Raw genomic sequence first — 16,619 nt, 5'->3', positions numbered from 1 at the left:
CGTGTCTCCTTGAAATGAATGAATGTCTCCTCAGACATTCATTTTATTTTTTTATTTTATTTTATTTTTTATCCCTATTCTCATAATCGTAGTCTTCTATCTTTCTCATTCAAATGGGTGTATCTTTTTGCGGTAGTATTTAAAACGCGCTCAGATTTCACTTCAGCTTTATAACCTCTTATCTCAAACCAGGGCGTTTGATTGGGCAACATTAAGTGACGTAGGTCCTCTCCTCCAATCAGAACGCAGCTGGGCGCTTCACAATCAGGAAATTCGATCGTTTAACAGCCAAACGGATGTGTTTACACCTTCACGTCTCTCTTCCGCCCCTTATTTCTAATAAGTTGCCTATAACAAGCTCGGTTCTTCAAACTGAGTTTCATTCCAGGTGTTTTTCAATCTCCGTGTTTTACGGTGCGGTTCTGTGCGCCTACGCTGCCCCAAAGACAGCAGTTTTCCATTTAATATCCTTAATTTGTTGGTTTTTATTGATCTAGAAATGGCCTACCCAGGATACGGCGCTCCGGCTGGTGGATTCCCTGGAATGGTGAGAACATTTTATGGGATTTAAAATGGAATATTGATGTTTCTGACCCTGATTGGACGTCTGAGACACAGAGGGCGGAAGTGGACGTTTGTAAAGTGTTCAGAAAAAAAGGGCAAAGTTTCTAGAAAGTATTTTAAAATTCCCTCAACGTTTCTTTCTTATTTTAAGTACTAACTACAGTAATCTTTATAGTGTGTAAAAAAATCAATTAAAGTAGAAGATTTTTAAAAGAGAAAAAACATCTTAAGGATTATCTTTTGATTACTGATTTACATTTAAACTTAGAAGCATTCATCTGCTAAAAAATGTCACTATAAACTTTCTTAAATTTTAATTGTAATATATAGACCCACTTATCTCTAGATTATTAAATTATTCATCAAATCTTAACAAAATAAAGAACCTGAATGAAATATTTGGTTTTGCTGCAGAGGTGATGTTTATTTGTTTTTTAATACAATTCCTAAGCTTTCAGTGTATTTATTCTATTTAGATTAATATTGCATTGAGTAGCTGAGGCTTGTAGCATTTTATATCAGTCCAGGCTGATACTCAGACAGACTAACCTTTTCTAACCGTTGAACTTTAAACTAATCCTGAATGGCTGATCTGATTGGCGATGTGCATGTGACACTTTTATGCCATTCAGGGTGAGGTAGGGTGGAAACCTTTATGATAACCTGCTCTCAGGTGAATCAGTCTGGCAATATGATTTAATTATATATATTTTTTAAATAAGTTAAAGTCCTGAAGTTTTAAATGAATTCAATTTATAAATTCTTTGGAAGCTTTTAATGCATCATTTAGTCCCTATCTAAAAGTCAGTGACATCCAATTTCTTATTCTAAGTGCTGCAGTATTGTTAGTGTGTAAATTCTGTGTTGGGTAAATGAAAGTTTTATAAGAAATATTGTCCGTAATAGATAAAAGGTTCTGCAGCTTCGCTAAAGTGGTGTTTTTTTCTTTTTAAAACCACCGGAAAATTAAGCTGTTAAGTTTTCCCAATTTCTGCATCAAACCAAATTTTCCTGGTTTTGGGAGATGCTTTTAGTTCGGATGATTAGATACAACTTTTAAATTTCCAGCACAAAAAACTTATTGCAGCTTCAAGTTTCAGCAGATACCAATATTGACCCCGTATGATAACAGCATGAATCATACAGACTTTTATTACCTGGTTTGTTGGGTGGAATCTTAGAAATGCTTCATCAAGTAACAATACTTGATGAAGCATTATTAATAACCAATGGGTTTCATAAATTTTAAAGAGGAGTTGATTCCTCTATCATCATCCTTATGTTGGAGATTTTAGATATTCAGGTAGGCCTATCCATTTGAAGAAAACCCCAAAATATATTGCTTTTCCTATTAGATTGGGACATGCTTTATTGTTAGTTTTTATTTTATATGATTGAAATGGGGAAAATATGGACGTTTTTAGGGTTGGATCTACAGTTGTGTTTAATATTCATGTTAAACATATTCATGTGTTGTTCTTCTTCTTCCTCCAAACCTTAACCTTCTGTTTATCTCTCCACTGGAAACAACTTGACAATGCTAACCCGTGCATATGAACTGAATAACAAAATAAAGAAAACAAATAGTATTGCAAGGTTCCTATTCAGCCTTAAACATTGCAGAAAATGGTTAAATTCAATACAGTTGTTTTCTTACTTTTCCCTTATAAAATACATTTCCATATTTAACCACAACATAACCTCATTCTAATTCCATAGTGATTCATCCAGTGTGACTTATATTAAAACTCATCCATCCATCCATCCATCCATCCATCCATCCATCCATCCATCCATCCATCCATCCATCCATCCATCCATCCATCCATCCATCCATCCATCCATCCATCCATCCATCCAAAAAATATTTTAAAAATGTGTAGAAACCCTGATAATCCATATATGATTTAGGATTAAAAAGGATAAAGCAGGAGGTGGCAGGTGCAGGGGTGAAGTATGCTTGCCATGTATGGAGGCTTCAGTCTTTGACACGGCTGTTACAGGTTGACTGCAGGTGTTTGTCTCTTTCTCTCTGTTCATTTAAGCATACGTTTGAATCATTAATAAATCACAGAGTTCAGTTTGCTGTAGCTTAGGCAGCAGATATGATGACATTTAAGCTGTTAAATCAGAAGAGCAGTTAGAGAAGTGCACCTGTGCTCTCAGAAGGTTAAAAGTACCCGGTCCGATCCTCACAGCCTCCACTCTGGGTCCCTGAACAAGACCCTTAACCCCTCACAGCTCCTTGGGTTCTGCACAATGGCAGCCCACTGCTCCCCAAAGGGATGGGTTAAATGCAGAGGTAAATTTCTCCAGTGTGAGATCAATAAAGTTCAATTATCTTAATTATAAAATTTACTGACCAGTTAATCATTACGTGACTATTTTTACTTAATGAAACTTAAATGTTTTTTGTGAGTGTTTAGATTTTGAAAAGATGTAGTTTCTTATATTGTTTACATATTGATGGTTTCACACTATTGGAGAAGAATATTCCAGATAGTAAATTAGTTTCTAATCGCGTGGATAACAAAAAAGAAATGTTTAGATACTTTGAGGTTTTTTATTTTTATTTTTAACAGTTTCATTTATTTCCTGTTTGTACAAAAGCTTTCTTCTCACATCACCATCGTACTTCTCTATTAGACGCTCCTAATATTTCACAACCTTTAAAAAAAAAAAAAAAAAAGGCTGTATGATTTTAATAGTATTCGAATGCAGCTCAAACTCTTTGGGGGGTTTGGTTTGAATTGTTTTACTTTTGTAAAGGGATCTTCTGCACTGTTAGCTGATCCCATAACTAAAGAATCAAATAATTCAGTGATGATGAAATAATGTTATAAATCTACAGGCTTAACTTCTGCTTCCCTTTGTGTAGCCGCCGCAGCAACAAGATCCAATGTATGGATACTTTACACAAGTGGCTGGACAGGTAAGCAGATTTCTTTAAGGAAACTATGACTGATATCCTCACACTTCATGTCTAATTAAATATCTGCAGTGAGTTCTGATGCTAATGTAAGTTTTAAAGTAATCAGCTGCTTTCTGACTCTGAGCTGTGTGCCGTTCCTTCTTTCTATTTTATGAAACCTCATCAGGATGGACAGATCTCTGCAGAAGAGCTGCAGCGCTGCCTCACGCAGTCCGGCATGTCTGGATCCTACAAACGTAAGATGGAAACATTTTAGTGGATAAACCAGCTTAAAGACACATTAACATTTCACAGATGATTATAAATTAAATTATAAACTGTTACTATAGATCTTTGTACCTCTTGAGTTTCCATCACCTGTGAAAGATTGTTCCCCCTTTCTACAAAAGTTGAAGTTTACACTTGTAGTCTGAATTTGAATACCTCTGATTATCTTTGAAGTCAAAGGAGCCTTGGATCCGAACAGTATTCCTTTATTTTTATTTTTTTTAAACTGTATTCCAAAGGAACCTTTGTTCTATTGTTTCCCTTTGCTGCATATGCATTACTTTGTGTTATGTTTCCTTCTCTCTGCAGCTTTCAGCATTGAGACGTGCAAACTGATGATCAACATGCTGGATGTATCCTTCAGACGTTATTCAACCATCCTCTCTTAGATTGAAATGGTCCTAAAATGACATGTTTTGCACATAAAAAAGTGTCACTACTAGTTATAACAAAATGGAGTCAATGGTTCATTTCAGTCACTTCTAAAAATCTGAGATTCTGGTTGGCTGTGAGACTGCTAAAAGCTTTTATTATTTCATCAAATGGATATAAGCTGTTGAATTTGTGGGTTATGAATGAGAAAATACTCATATTCAATATTATTTTACACATTTTGTTCAATACACAAGTTAATATGGGTGGTATGAATTTAGAAGTTGAACACAATAAAAGTGATGCAACTGAGTGTGCAGCTGTTCAGAGGATCTCCATCTGAAGTTAAGTTATTTTCTCTGTGATATCTCTGTATCTAAGTAACTCTAACTGACTACTTTAAAACATAGCACCTTCTGCTGCACTTTTCTACTGAGCACTTGTCAGTTTCACACGGTTTTATTTCTGATAGCAAGAAGTAGCTAGCCTAGGCTAGCGCTAGCTTAGCATTGCTATGGCTTCTCTCTCTCCCTCCCTTGACTCTTTTCCAACTCTTCCTTCTTCCTCTCCTCTCTCCTGCTCTCTGTGTCAGATGTTCAGTTATTCCTCTGCCTCCTTTAGTGATAATGGGATGTGTAATAAGTGTAGTATTTTTGTAGCTTTGGAGGCGAGGGTGTCAGAGTTAGAATCCAGGCTTCAGGCTGTTGAAGTAGGCCCCCCACGTAGCTGTTCTCCAAAAGTGCCTGAGCAGCCAGGCGATTGGGTAACTGTACGCAGAAAGCGTAGTCGTGGATCTCTGCCCACTGGTCACCACCAACCCGTTCACGTTTCTAACCGGTTTTCCCCACTCAGTGACACACCCACTGAGAAGCCCACTCTGGTGATTGGCAGCTCCATAGTCAGAAACGTGGCATTAGAGACACCAGGGACCATAGTCAAATGTTTGCCGGGGGCCAGAACGGGCGACATCAAATCCTACCTGAAACTACTGGCTAAGGATAAGGTTAAATACAGTAAGATTGTTATTCACGCTGGTGGTAATGACACCCGGTTACGCCGATCGGAGGTCACTAAAATTAGTGTTGCTTCGGTGTGTAAGTTTGCCAAAAAAAAATGTCGGACTCCGTAATTTTCTCTGGTCCCCTCCCTGATCTGACCAGTGATGACATGTTTAGCCGCATGTCGTCATTCAACCGCTGGTTGTCTAGGTGGTGCCCTGAAAACAACGTGGGCTACATTAATAATTGGCAATCCTTTTGGGGAAAGCCTGGTCTGATTCGGAGAGACGGCATCCATCCCACTTTGGATGGTGCAGCTCTTCTTTCTAGGAATCTGGCCACATTTATTAGTCCTCCAAAACCCTGACCACCCAGGGTGCAGACCAGGAAGCAGAGTTGTAGTTTAACACACATCTCTGCAGCTTCTCTACTGTTACCCACTCTTTACTCCATCCAGACAATGTCTTGCCCACGACCAAAATCTAATAAATTAGCAAAGATTCCCAAAGGAGTAAATCATGACAATCTAATTAAAATCAAAATAACTCCAATTGGGGAAAAAGTTAAAACAATTAAATGCGGTCTGTTTAACATAAGATCGCTTTCCTCTAAAAGTCTACTAGTTAATGACTTGATTTGTGATAATCACATTGACTTGTTTTGCCTTACAGAAACCTGGCTGCAGCAAGAGGATTATGTGAGCATAAATGAGGCAACTCCTTCAAGCTATTTAAATTTTCACATCCCCAGAAGTTCTGGGCGAGGAGGAGGAGTAGCAACAATCTTCCAGTCTGACTTACTGATTACTCCCAAAACAATTAATACCTACAACTCTTTTGAACATTTAACCCTTAATTTCCCTGATCCAAATTTCAAGGCAAGAAAACCTCTTCTTTTTGTAACTTTGTATCGTCCACCAGGTCCTTACTCTGAATTTTTAGATGAGTTTTCAGAGTTCCTTTCTGATTTGGTATTAAATACTGACAGGGTCATTATAGTGGGAGATTTTAACATCCATGCTGACATTGAAGGCGATAGCTTAAGAGCAGCCTTTAATGCTATCTTAGACACTATTGGCTTTGTTCAAAATGTGAATAGTCCCACGCATTCTCATCTTCATACTTTGGATCTTGTGCTGACATATGGCATAGAATGTGAAGAAATAACAGTATTTCCTCACAACCCTGTCCTCTCTGACCACTTTCTAATAACCTTCAGGATTACTTTAACAGAGTTCTCCTCCCCCAAAAGAAGGTTCAATTTTAGTAGATCTTTATCAGATAGTGCAGTTATAAATTTTAAAGAATCTGCTTCACTTTCTCTCTGCTCTGTGTCACTGAGCAGTGCTGCAGAGTGCAAAAGCTTAGCTTATTCCCCTTCACAGGTTGATGATTTTGTTGATGGGGTTGCTAGTTCTCTGCGTATTGCCTTAGACAACGCAGCTCCTTTGAAAATGAAAACCGTTAAAAATACAAAGCTTGCTCCTTGGTTTAATGCAGAGCTGCGTACTTTGAAGCAAAATGCTAGGAAACTGGAGAGAAAATATCGCTCCACAGGCCTGCGAGAGTCCTTCCTAGTCTGGAAAAATGGTTTACTGCTGTATAAGAGGACCCTTTGTAAAGCAAGAGCAGCATACTTCTCCTCATTAATAGAGGAGAATAAGAATAATCCAAGATTTCTTTTTAATACAGTTGCCAAACTCACCCAGAGCCATAGCTCTGTTGAACCGTCCATTCCACCTGCTCTTAGCAGCAATGATTTTATGGGATTCTTTATAAATAAGATTGATCTTATTAAAAATAAGATCATAAGCACTCCTCTATCCGCGATTGTACCTGAGGTAGTCATGGAATCTGAACCGGGTTTAGACTGCTTTGATCCAGTTGAACTCTCTGAATTAGCAAAATTATTGTCTTCATCTAAGCCTTCAACTTGTATGTTAGATCCAGTTCCAACCAGGTTATTTAAGGAGGTATTCCCTTTGATCTCCTCCTCCATTTTAGATGTGATTAATCTATCTCTGTTACAGGGATATGTACCTAAAGCTTTTAAGATTGCTGTAATTAAACCTCTGCTTAAGAAACCGTCTCTTGACCCAGATGACTTGGTCAATTATAGACCTATATCCAATCTTCCTTTCTTATCCAAAATTCTTGAGAAAGTAGTTGCCAAACAAGTTTGCGATCACTTCCACCATAATGAACTTTTTGAAGAGTTTCAGTCTGGCTTTAGAGCTCATCATAGCACTGAAACAGCTCTGGTGAAAGTCACTAAAGATATTCTCATGGCCTCAGATAATGGACTTGTATCTGTGCTCGTCCTGTTGGATCTTAGTGCTGCATTTGATACAGTTGACCATAATATTCTTTTAGAAAGACTTGAATATTTTGTTGGAATTAAAGGAACAGCACTAGACTGGTTTAAATCTTATCTATCTGATCGAATTCAGTTTGTTCATGTTAATGATAGATCTTCAACACGCTCAAAGGTTACCTGTGGAGTACCACAGGGATCAGTGCTAGGACCAATTCTCTTTACTTTATACATGCTCCCAATTGGTAGAATTATTAGACAGCATGGGATTAATTTCCACTGTTATGCTGATGATACCCAGCTATATCTGTCTATAAATCCAGATGAAGCTAACCCATTACATAGATTACAGGCATGTCTTGAAGACATAAAAACCTGGATGACTCTTAACTTTCTGCTTCTGAATGCAGACAAAACAGAAGTTATAGTCTTTGGACCAGAGTCTCTGAAAAAGAAACTGATTAGCCAGTCACTTCATTTGGATGGGATTAAACTGATTTCAGATAATAAAGTAAAAAATCTTGGTGTTATTTTTGATCAGGACCTGTCATTTAAATCCCATATCAAAGAGGTTTCTAGAATTTCCTTCTTTCATCTGAGGAACATTGCAAAAATTAGAAATATCCTGTCCAGGGGTGATGCTGAGAAACTAGTCCATGCATTTGTTACTTCAAGGCTGGACTATTGTAATTCTTTACTATCAGGAAGTCCACAAACTGTAGTTAAAAGCCTTCAGCTGATCCAAAATGCTGCAGCCAGAGTTCTAATGAAAATGAAAAAGAGAGATCATATCTCTCCTATCCTGGCTTCTCTTCATTGGCTTCCTGTTAAATCAAGAATAGAATTTAAAATCCTCCTTCTCACATATAAAGCCTTAAATGGCCAAGCTCCATCTTATATCAGAGATCTGATTGTTCCTTATGTTCCTAACAGAGCACTTCGCTCTCAATCTGCAGGTTTACTAGTGGTTCCTAGAATTTCTAAAAGTAGAATGGGAGGCAGATCTTTTAGTTATCAGGCTCCTCTCCTGTGGAACCAACTACCAGTTTTAGTCCGTGAGGCAGACACCCTGTCTACTTTTAAGGCTAGGCTTAAAACTTTCATTTTTGATAAAGCTTATAGTTAGGGTGGCTCAGGTTATCCTGAGCTATCTCTATAGTTATGCTGCTATAGGCTTAGACTTTTGGAGGACATAGGGACCCCCATTTCATCATTCTGCTTCATTCTCTCTCTGTTCTCCTATTCTGCAGAATCTGTTAGTTCAATCTCTAACCTTCTGCTCTCTCTGCTTTTCCTCAGAGTAGCTTTGCCTCGTCTGTTCCTGTTTGGCTGTGACGTCATCCTGGAAAAAAACATCAGCTGTGCTGCTTCTATCAACACCCTTGTTAATAGATGTTGGAGATCGGCCTGTTTTCCAGTGTGGTCCTGTTTCTCTGACCGTGACTGAGTGGATGTGCTCTCTTCGTCCTCTGGCATGGGAGCTGCCTTGGAGCTCGTCTGCCTGGCTGTGTGTTTCCTGGACGGGGCCGCCTTTTACAGCTGCTTTTTGTATCTCTGCTTCTGTCTCCTTGAACCCCAGTCGGCCTCGGCAGATGGCCGCTCACACTGAGCCTGGTTCTGCTGGAGGTTTCTTCCTGTTAAAAGGGAGTTTTTCCTCTCCACTGTCGCTACAAGCATGCTTAGTGTGGGGGATTGTATTTGAGTCAATGAGTCAATGCAATCAACTGGTTTTCCTTAGATAGAAAACTTTGTATCAATTTGACTGTATGATCTGGTTGAACTGTAAAGTGCCTTGAGATGACATGTGTTGTGAATTTGGCGCTATATAAATAAACTGAATTGAATTGAATTAATATTTAAGAAAAACGAATCTTGATGACAAACACATTTTCAAATCTGCCTCATGGTCAGCATGAATGCAAAGCCCTGTTTTATCTAAAAAAAAAAAAAAATCTGTTCTAAATTTTAGCCTCACATAAATTTTGCAATTTTTTTCTATATTAATTGCTGAAAGCTGCACATAATACAAGCTGTTCTGAGTAAATTTTTAAATAATGTAAGAGAAAATGCTTTTTTCACAAACCGGCCCAGGTTTTCTATCCATAAACAGCCTCTATCCACCATCTTTAGGCTCTTTATTCTGCTGTTGTTTTGAGACAACTGGGCTAAGAGATTAGCATTTGAGTAAAGGTAAAAAAACTCCAGTACAGTTTTCTATACTTATAAGAATCATAACTTTTATAGACAGAAACATGTCTGCATGTTCTGGAGATAAAATTAGTTAAATTCAGTTATTATAAATTCTAGTCTTTCCACATTTCTATTTTCTCAGTTGCTTTACCTTTTTTTTTTCTTTTCTTAAATCTCACGGAATCGTGTCAAAACTGTTAAACCTTAAACCACATTGTGGACAAGCCAAAAGGCTTCCAGGTATCAGGGGGTTTTACCAACCACAAAACCACAGATGCAAACTCTTCCAATAAGCAAACGTGAGGCATGGAGGGAACGGATAGAGTAGCCATTAAACAATAAGAAAGAGAATATATATATATAAATATATGCAACTGTTGTTTTTACAAATATTAGTTTAGAAAAAATTTTTAATTTTGCTTTAACCTAATTCTTAAGAATATTAAGTAAACATAGATTTAAATCCAAAGATTGGAGCTAATCTGTTTTTGTGATAGAAAGAAGGGATAACAAGGAGTAAGTGAAAATTCCTTGACAGGAAATGCTTTCTTAGAGGGACATGTCTGGGATGATGGGTTTCAACGAGTTCAAGGACCTGTGCCAGGCCCTCAACGGCTGGAAAGGCACCTTTACATCCTTTGACCGGGACCACAGCGGGACAGTGGAGGGCCATGAACTGCAGCAGGCCATCGGCACAATGGGTAAGGACAGTTTGAAAGATTTGCTTTGTCACTTTTGACTCTTTAAAACCGCTTGGATATTTCTGCTGAAATTAAGTTTTTGTTTTAAGGCGCATACCATGATTAAAACAATTTTTTGTAAATCCCTCACCCTTTTTTAACATTGTGTTTCTGCAGGCTACAATCTAAGCCCTCAGGCTATGAATTGTATCATGAAGCGCTACAGCAACCATGGCAGAATTCCTTTTGATGATTTTGTGAGTTGCTGTGTGAGACTCCGTGCCCTGACTGGTGAGTAAATCATGGGTTCATATGAGACACTGAAGGCATTTTTGCTAGACCAGGTACAATAATATGGAACAGGATTAAGGCCACTGAAAAAATAAAAAAAGAATCAGAATTCTTCAGAGACTTAAATCTCTGAATTCTGACTTTAATCTCTGAATTCTGACTTTTTTCTCTGAATTCTGACTTTTTTTTCTGAATTCTGACCTTTTTCTCTGAATTCTGACCTTTTTTCTGAATTCTAACTTTTTTTCTCTGAACTCTGACTTTAATCTTTGAATTCTGACTTTTTTTCTCTGAATTCTGACTTTTTTTCTATGAATCCTGACTTTTTTCCTCTGAATCCTGACTTTTTTTCCTCTGAATCCTGACTTTTTTTCCTCTGAATTCTGACTTTTTTTCCTCTGAATTCTGACTTTTTTTCCTCTGAATTCTGACTTTTTTTCCTCTGAATTCTGACTTTTTTTCCTCTGAATTCTGACTTTTTTTCCTCTGAATTCTGACTTTTTTTCTGTGAATTCTGACTTTTTTTCCTCTGAATTCTGACTTTTTTTCCTCTGAATTCTGACTTTTTTTTCTCTGAATTCTGACTTTTTTTTCTCTGAATTCTGACTTTTTTTTCTCTGAATTCTGACCTTTTTTCTCTGAATTCTGACCTTTTTTCTCTGAATTCTGACCTTTTTTCTCTGAATTCTGACCTTTTTTCTCTGAATTCTGACTTTTTTTCTCTGAATTCTGACTTTTTTTTTCTGAATTCTGACCTTTTTTCTCTGAATTCTGACTTTTTTTTCTGAATTCTGACTTTTTTTTTCTGAATTCTGACCTTTTTTCTCTGAATTCTGACCTTTTTTCTGAATTCTAACTTTTTTCTCTGAATTCTGACTTTAATCTTTGAATTCTGACTTTTTTTCTCTGAATTCTGACTTTTTTTCTATGAATCCTGACTTTTTTCCTCTGAATCCTGACTTTTTTTCCTCTGAATTCTGACTTTTTTTCTGTTAATTCTGACTTTTTTTCTGTGAATTCTGACTTTTTTTCTGTTAATTCTGACTTTTTTTCTGTTAATTCTGACTTTTTTTCTGTGAATTCTGACTTTTTTTCTCTGAATTCTGACCTTTTTTCTCTGAATTCTGACCATTTTTCTCTGAATTCTGACTTTAATCTTAGAATTCTGACTTAAATCTCAGAAGTAGGAAGAAAAATAAGTAATGGATACCAAAAAAGTGTACTTAAGTACAGTAACAAAGTATTTGTACTTTGTTACTTGGTACCTCTGCTATTCAGTAACAGTTTAATGCTACATCTCTGACAGTTTGCCCTTCAGTATAAAAGCGGAATAGAGCACAGATTTTGTCCTTAGGACATATGAGCGACATGCTGCTTTAATTTGATTGAGTTTAATCATTGACTCTGAGGAAAAAGGGATATGCTCAAACATCTACGAATCCAGAAATGAAAATGCTTCTAATTTTGGGGAGTATTTGCTCTTCAGGATCTAGAGACTCCATCAGTTAAAGACGTCATTTCTGACTAGTCTCAGCTGAAATTTACAACACCAGAGCTCACGGTGTAACTCGCAGCAGTAACTTCACTCAGGATAAGGGCTATCTGGTTTTCTGAAACAAAAAACCCAGCATATGCAGATATTAACCCCAGAACTTATCCTGGATTCTCACTTATTCCACTTTTTAAAACAGGCCCCTGGTCTCTCATCCCGTCTGCATTTTTTATCTCTGGACCTTCAGCTGTTGCTACAACCTGTCAGTCAATACTGGTGAAATGTATCATAATGATGCAGCACCATCTCAGTTTATTGTGGTTTCTATGCTTGATTAATGATTTTTATTCAGCATAAATGTGTTTTAGGCCGATCAAGGTTGCATAACTTGCAGTATCCCAAATATCACTGGTTGTTATAGGAAACAATAACAGTAACTATATTCTCCATCCTGTCATTTATCTTTCATTAATATGAATCTACTGCACTAGCAAGCTTAGCAGCCTATGGCAATAGACATTTAAAAAGGTAAATCAGAGGTCACATCGTGCTTCCTTTACCTGTTGAGGTTCTGGTAAGAATTTTTTTTTTGTTTTACTGAAAAGGAAATGTTTCATTTCTTTGCTGTAGTCTAACCACAAAGATTGTAGAAAAGTTTCCACACTGAGTTTGGTGGTTTTCTTTTGCATGTATTTGTTTTTAACAGTTCAAACCACAGATGTTATTTTTATTTATTTTTTCCCTGATACCTGGCTATGCGGTATTGGCCGATACCAAACATATACCATCTACAGTATTTATGAAATTAACGTGTGTGTGTATATATGAAGAACTGCATACTACTCCAGTAGTATCCAATAGAACTTTTTATTGTATACCTGGAATGGGTGACAATAGTTGAATAAACTTTTGGCTCTGAAAATCGTATCGTTGCCCTATTTGTCAGTATTTGCTGATACCACTATTTAAAGGAATAGTACACCCAAAACATGATTAGCCTTCATTTTCTACTCACCCCCATGCTGAACAACACTCTGGAGTACTTTTTTGATATCTCAAATGCATCTGGAGATCTGGGAGGCTTCTTGCTGTCTGCTGACATTCAAATAATGGAGGTCTATGGTGCCTGAGACAGAAAGGTCCACAAAAAAACGTGTCAATATTCCTCCATACTGCTCGTCCAATGTATTCCAAGTGTCCTGAGTGGGTAGCGTCCAGAATTTACTCGAAACGAAGTCATTTAGAATGTTTTTAGAGCATAAACAGTAGTGTATAGGATTTCCTAAAAGCGCGTTCACGAGTCTACGGAAACCGCGGCAGACCAAACCAGATGAAAGTGCGCATTCAGCGTCTGCTCTGCCGATAATGCAAGCGTAGAAGAAGAAATTTGCTTTTTACCTGTGCAAAGAAAGAAACAACGAAAGAAAAATGTCTGAGGACTTCAGTGTTGAGGGAGAGCATGAGTTCTTTGCCGAGCTGAATGCGCACTTTCATCTGGTTTGGTCTGCCGCGGTTTCCGTAGACTCGTGAACGCGCTTTTAGGAAATCCTATACACTACTGTTTATGCTCTAAAAACATTCTAAATGACTCCGTTTCGAGTAAATTCTGGACGCTACCCACTCAGGACACTTGGAATACATTGGACGAGCAGTATGGAGGAATATTGACACGTTTTTTGTGGACTTTTATGGACCTTTCTGTCTTGGGTACCATGGACCTCCATTATTTGAATGTCAGCCGACAGCAAGAAGCCTCCCAGATCTCCAGATGCATTTGAGATATCAAAAAAGTACTCCAGAGTGTTGTTCAGCATGGGGGTGAGTAGAAAATGAAGGCTAATCATGTTTTGGGTGTACTATTCCTTTAAGTGCAGTATCGGGGTTCCGCCCGATGCTTGTATCGGCATTGGTGCAACACTAGTTATAAGTTTGGTTTTAAAAGCATGATTTCTTAAAGCTGTGTTAAACCTCAGAGCATGAAATTTATCAATATCTTAACATCAGCTGTAGCTACAATAAGAACTTTTAACAAATCATCCTATCTGACTTCTTTATATATGTATGTGTAGATTAACAGACTCTGCAAACAGCATCATTCAGACTCTGACCAATCCTGTTCAAAGCTCAGTGAGATTCTTCTCCAGTTTGTGGAATCATTGGCACTCTAGTTCATATGTCAGGGATTGATTATTTTATTATATATCTTTATCTTTTATTAATGTCTTTTTTTATTATTATTCTTTTTTTGTCTGTTCATGGACCATAATTGTGTCTAAATAAAGAGACTGATTGATTTATATAAAGAGGAAAACCAGTTTTACTGTAGTTTGTTGAGTTGTTTTCCTCAAAACTTTCTCTGAAGTATAATCAAAAAAATCGTTGGAAATCTACTTTATAGACTCCGACATACATTTCAGCAGCAGCTAAAGTCCTCACCAAGAACAAGAAATTGGTTCATTGCAGTCCTTAGATACCTACACTGGTTCACTGTTCAAAAGAGTAGATTTTTTTCTTTTTTTTTTTAGATCTGATCAAAAACATTGAATAATAATTTACCAGTTAGTTATTTAAAAAAAACTTTAAATAAAATAGACAATTGTGATCTCTGTTTACGAAGTGCTAAGTTATATTTGGTATTTTTTTGTATTCAGTATAAAAGCGGAATAGAGCACAGATTTTGTCCTTAGGACATATGAGCGACATGCTGCTTTAATTTGATTGAGTTTAATCATTGACTCTGAGGAAAAAGGGATATGCTCAAACATCTACGTATCCAGAAATGAAAATGCTTCTAATTTTGGGGAGTATTTGCTCTTCAGGATCTAGAGACTCCATCAGTTAAAGACGTCATTTCTGACTGAAGTGCTAAGTTATATTTGGTATTTTTTTGTATTCATATAACATTTCCACTTTTGTTCACTTAAACCTTTGACCTAAAATTCCTGTGTGTTAGATCAGTTCCGAAGAAGGGACACGGCCCACAGTGGGAATGCCACCTTTCAGTATGACGACGTAAGTTTATACAAGTAAATTTACCTTTTTAGTGTCTGAAAGGGTTCAATATTGCCCAGATATCGACAGTGACACCTTAAAGGTTGAACCCTCTGCAACAATGTTTTGAAAAGAAACTAATTTCTCAACAATGGATCATCAGTGCAGAATATTTATAGAAAGATCTTTCTGTTTAATATAACATCTGTAGCTCCTGTTTAGAATAATTTTTTACTTAGATAGGTACATATCGCCATCTAATGGTAGAAAGTATATTTAACTCATTGCTCCACTTTGGTTTAGAAAGAAAATAAAAAAAATGTACTTTACTTTATGTTCTCACTTTCTGCTGTCCTTTTTTCACGTTGATCAAAGAGAAACATATAGATATTTAGCTATTGAATGTTTATTATTTGAGTCATTTAATCCTTTAGCATTAGCAGATAAAATGTAGACAAATTAGAGAGAATTGAGGTGCAGTTGGATGATGTTTAGTTGCATATTAACTCTTGTCATATCTCTGTCCTTTTTAGTTTATCCAGGTCGCTATGAGCGTTTGAAAAGGACAAACCTTTCCACTGAGGACCATCCAACTGCTTTGTTTTTTTTATTAATCATTTCTATTTTATGTGTTTTCTATAAATTCATCTCCCATTTTCAAAGCTTAAGTCACTTATAAGCCATTCTTGCCCTTATATAGGAGAACAAAACATTTAGCATCTTATAAGTATGATTATTACTCTTTTATAAATGCTTTGCTTGCTTTCTACCATATGATGTTAACTATAAACAGACTTTTATGAAATTAAAACACAATATGAAGCCTGTTGACTGTCTTCCTTCTGTTTCTTATTTATTGCGATTTTTTTTTTCACATTGCTTTTTATAGCCTGATAAGCCTTAATGTTTGCAGTGTGGTGCATGTACCATACCAAATCTACTTACCGGTATAAAGAACTGTAAACACCAAACACGTGTGAGATATATAATCATTAGATACAAATGATCGATCAAAAACACAATAAATAAAGTAGAGTAAGACGGAGTAAGACAGAATCAACATCTCAGATTGTGTCTAAAGTCAAAGAAAAGAATTGGGTCTTAAAAAGAGATTTAAATCAGGAAATAAAGAGTCAAGTCTAATATATGTGGAGAAGTGATCTACTTTTCTACAGTTCAGAGCGACAGATGTGATCAAATGGAGCTTTGATCAGCCTCTGTAGGTGAAGCTGGCTTGCAAAAATACAGTTCTTAAAATCTACATTAATGTAGACGCATTTTATTGGATTTCATCACACCAATAAGAACTTTATGTCCTTCAAGATAATTATTCCTGTAAGATTGTGATCTGCTTCCATTTAAAGATGTCAAACTATAAATTTATTAAAACGTTTCAGCAAGGGATAATCTGGAAATGTACCTTATAAATATAATACCATTAAATATTGGGTGATAGTTTAAATAGTTTACTGTAAGGGTCTTCAACGTGCTTGTTCTGGGACCCCTAGATTGAAAAGGAGATGAAGCAA

At 36.7% G+C, this 16,619-nt stretch overlaps 1 protein-coding gene across 2 annotated transcripts; it reads left to right on the top strand.

The window, feature by feature from the left end:
• The first annotated feature begins 278 nt into the window (after nt 1–278).
• On the top strand, nt 279–15,926 carry sri (sorcin). Of its 2 annotated transcripts, none has more exons than XM_038292381.1 (9): nt 279–414; nt 498–547; nt 3,443–3,496; nt 3,663–3,732; nt 4,073–4,116; nt 10,190–10,337; nt 10,494–10,607; nt 15,053–15,111; nt 15,624–15,926. In XM_038292381.1, exons 1-9 carry the CDS (start codon nt 297–299, stop codon nt 15,648–15,650), a joined length of 684 nt encoding a protein of 227 aa, XP_038148309.1. In that variant the 5' UTR covers nt 279–296; the 3' UTR covers nt 15,651–15,926. The 2 variants fall into 2 exon arrangements, with proteins under 2 accessions (XP_038148309.1, XP_038148310.1); XM_038292382.1 differs by having other exon boundaries at nt 295–388.
• The last annotated feature ends 693 nt before the right edge of the window (nt 15,927–16,619 follow it).

The sequence above is a fragment of the Cyprinodon tularosa genome, unplaced genomic scaffold, assembly GCF_016077235.1.
Source record: "Cyprinodon tularosa strain WSP-4 unplaced genomic scaffold, ASM1607723v1 ctg311, whole genome shotgun sequence".
Classification (NCBI taxonomy): Eukaryota; Metazoa; Chordata; class Actinopteri; order Cyprinodontiformes; family Cyprinodontidae; genus Cyprinodon; species Cyprinodon tularosa.
Note: the sequence above shows the minus strand (reverse complement) of the source record. Positions and strands in the feature narration are given on the sequence as shown.